Source organism: Lepidothrix coronata, unplaced genomic scaffold, assembly GCF_001604755.1.
Source record: "Lepidothrix coronata isolate B3197 unplaced genomic scaffold, Lepidothrix_coronata-1.0 Scaffold422, whole genome shotgun sequence".
Classification (NCBI taxonomy): domain Eukaryota; kingdom Metazoa; phylum Chordata; class Aves; order Passeriformes; family Pipridae; genus Lepidothrix; species Lepidothrix coronata.
In genome coordinates, this window is record NW_016690602.1 from 5,579 (window position 1) to 8,325 (window position 2,747).

At 55.0% G+C, this 2,747-nt stretch overlaps 1 protein-coding gene across 1 annotated transcript in view; it reads right to left on the reverse strand.

Annotated features, from left to right (window-relative positions):
- Window positions 1-1,760: 1,760 nt before the first annotated feature.
- LOC108509872 (feather beta keratin-like) overlaps window positions 1,761-2,747 on the reverse strand; it is a 41,639-nt gene continuing 40,652 nt past the window's right edge. Inside the window, exon 4 of the mRNA XM_017839467.1 lies at window positions 1,761-2,721. Within this exon, the coding sequence (XP_017694956.1) occupies window positions 2,706-2,721 (16 nt within the window). The 3' untranslated portion in view covers window positions 1,761-2,705. The remainder of the gene's footprint in view (window positions 2,722-2,747) is intronic.

Below are 2,747 nucleotides of genomic sequence, written 5' to 3' on the forward strand. Positions count from 1 at the left end.
AAGCACGGCCCAGCCCTGCCTCTGCCCTCTGCCACTCTCTCCTTTCCCTCCTGTGTCCTTGTTCCCTTCTGCTCCTGTGCGTTCTCAGCCCCACAGAACCAGCCTGGGGAGGACCTGCTGGCTCTACCTCCTGTGTGGATCAGGCAGATGGGCTCCTGGTGGGATGTCTGCCAGATCCAAGGGAGAGAGATTCTCTACCCCTGGTGCTCCCTGAACTGAGGTCTCCACTCAGAGCAACCTTTTTTCCCTCTTTTAACTCAATAAACTTCTGCTGCATCCCAGCTCATGTCTCTGTGTCATCCTTTCCCCTGAAGACATTCTCCCAACATGCCCAGGGGAAATGGTGTTGTCTAGGAGAGGTTCTGGGAGGGGGTTGTTGGAAAAGGCTGTGCAGTGTTTGTCAACGTGGTTTTGCAGTGAGGCTACTCAGTCAGGAATTGTGTGTATTTGCTGGTTTTTAAAGGTCTCTGTCTATTTGGGGATGGAGTGACCAGTGAAGTTCAATGTCTAACATCTGCTTTGTTGTGCTCACCTTGTCTTTTGCCTTAGTAAGCTCATCCCTGTAACACAAGCAGTCCGAGGGAGGAGGGATGAATGTGTTATTGACAAGACAGAGGGAATACCTTCCCAGGAAAGCCCAGGAGATCCTGTCCTAGCAATAGCATTGAGGTTCAAAGTTGTGGGGTGAGGTGGAAATAAAAGCATGAAAACAGGAAGGGAACATACGTCCATACCATCTTCAGGAAGACTTTGTCCGAAGAGCTGGAGGCCACAGGTTTGTGGTCTTTAAGTTGGTGCAGGGATGTTTTTTGCAATCCTTTGTTTCCCTCAATGAAGCATTCCACAGAGCTCCTCACACTGCCTGTGTCCTCACCGTGAAGCGGAGCCCCCCTTCCTCATTGCTGGCCTTACCCCAGTGGGCAGAGGCACAGGCTGGCCCAGGGTCCGTAGGATCATACCATAGTCAGGGTGGAAAGAACCTGCAGAGATCATTGGGCCCAACCCCTTGTTCCCAGCTCAGTCAGCCATGACCATCCAAGGAGGGCAACTGCACAACCTTCCCAAGCAATTATTCCACTGCTTCATCCTCCCCTCGATGAAGAACATTTTCCATCTATTTAGTCCCAGCCTCTCATCTTTCACTGTGAGTCCCGTGTCTCTAGTCCTCCAGCCATGCACTGCCACAGTGTTGAGCCTGGATCTGTCTTCTGAGGCACCTCACCAGAGCTACTCCAAATCTGCTCTCAAGTCTCCCACTAAAGCCTCCCCTTCACACTCAGCAAGTCTCATACCCTCAGCATGTCCTACTCAGGGAGGTGCTCCAGCTCCTCACAATCCTGGAAATCCTCTGCTGAACTCCCTTGGTCAAGGGCTTTCTTGTACTACATCTTTCCTTGTGTCAGAGCAGAGTCCTGGATGTCATGAGGTGCGTGCTGAGCAGAGCAGCATCGTGGCTCCCATGGATCTCCTGGTCACACTCCTGCTCATACAGCCCAGGGGGTTCAGGACACTCCTTGGGGTCTGGGCACATTGGGCCAGTGGTTTCTATTCTCATGGGGTCACTGCAGGAGCCCCTTTTCCTGGCCCTGCTCTGGGGCTGCTGCTTGCCAGGGGCTGAGGGAGGTGTCAGCACTCAGGGCTGGGGGGTCCCAGTCAGCTGCCATCGAGGGCTCTGGGTGGACACGTGTCACCCTGCCCAGCAGTGTCCTGCAGCAGTTCAGCCACTGCCCTTCCTCAGCTGCTCCTGGACAGCCCTTTGAGACACTCAGTCCATACCCGCTGCCTCTCTTCCTGCTCTGTGTCTCCCTGGGCTCTCTCTCCCCAAAAACATTCCCAGGAAGGCCTGGGCACAGACAGGGAATGAGCAGGGCAAGGGGGAGATGCACAGGCTGGGGGCCTGTGTGGGTGTGTTTAACCCAGTCAGCACTGAGCACCGAGCAGCTCTGCTCTAGATCCACTGTCCCAGTGGGGTGGGGGAGAACTGGGAGAGCAAGAGAGTGGGATACCCTGGGTTTGAGATCAGGGGAACACAAAAAAGAGGAAAAACAAAGGGACTGGAAGGTCATCACACACCGCCTTGCACCACCAGGTTAACGCTCAGGCATTCACCAAAGGATGGATACTTTGGAAAGTCTTCCCACAGCCTTTCAGGTACCAATCATTGTGCCAATACACATTGCACAAGCACCCCCAAAAATACTCTGAGAAACATCGCTGAGGATCCCCTCTCTCCCTGGACATCTGGGGAGAGCACCTGCAGGGGAAAGGATGACACAGAGACATGAGCTGGGATGCAATAGAACTTTAATCAGTGAAAAGATGAAAATGAGGTCGGTTGGAGTGGGGAATCCAGCACAGGAAGAACTACGGGCAGACAATAGTGTGTGTCCATGGCTGTGGCAGAGATCCCATCTTCCTGATCCAGAGAGGGAACAGGGCCAGCAAGTCCTCCCCAGGCTGGTTCTGTGGGGCTGAGAGCCCACAGGAGCAGAAGGGAACAAGGACACAGGAGGGAAAGGAGAGAGTGGCAGAGGGCAGAGGCAGGGCTGGGCCGTGCTTGCCCAGAGCCCAGGCTGGCCCCGTCCTTCTGCAAGGGCTGCTGGGCTCGCTCAGCCCCTCTGGAAGCAGCAAGATGATGCTGCGTCCCCAGGGCAGTTCCATCCTGTGTGTCCCTGGGTTCCTTGCCAGGGCCAGGGGCAGCAGCTTTAGCAGGGGAAGCAGCTCCTGCCACAGCGGCCACTGCCCAG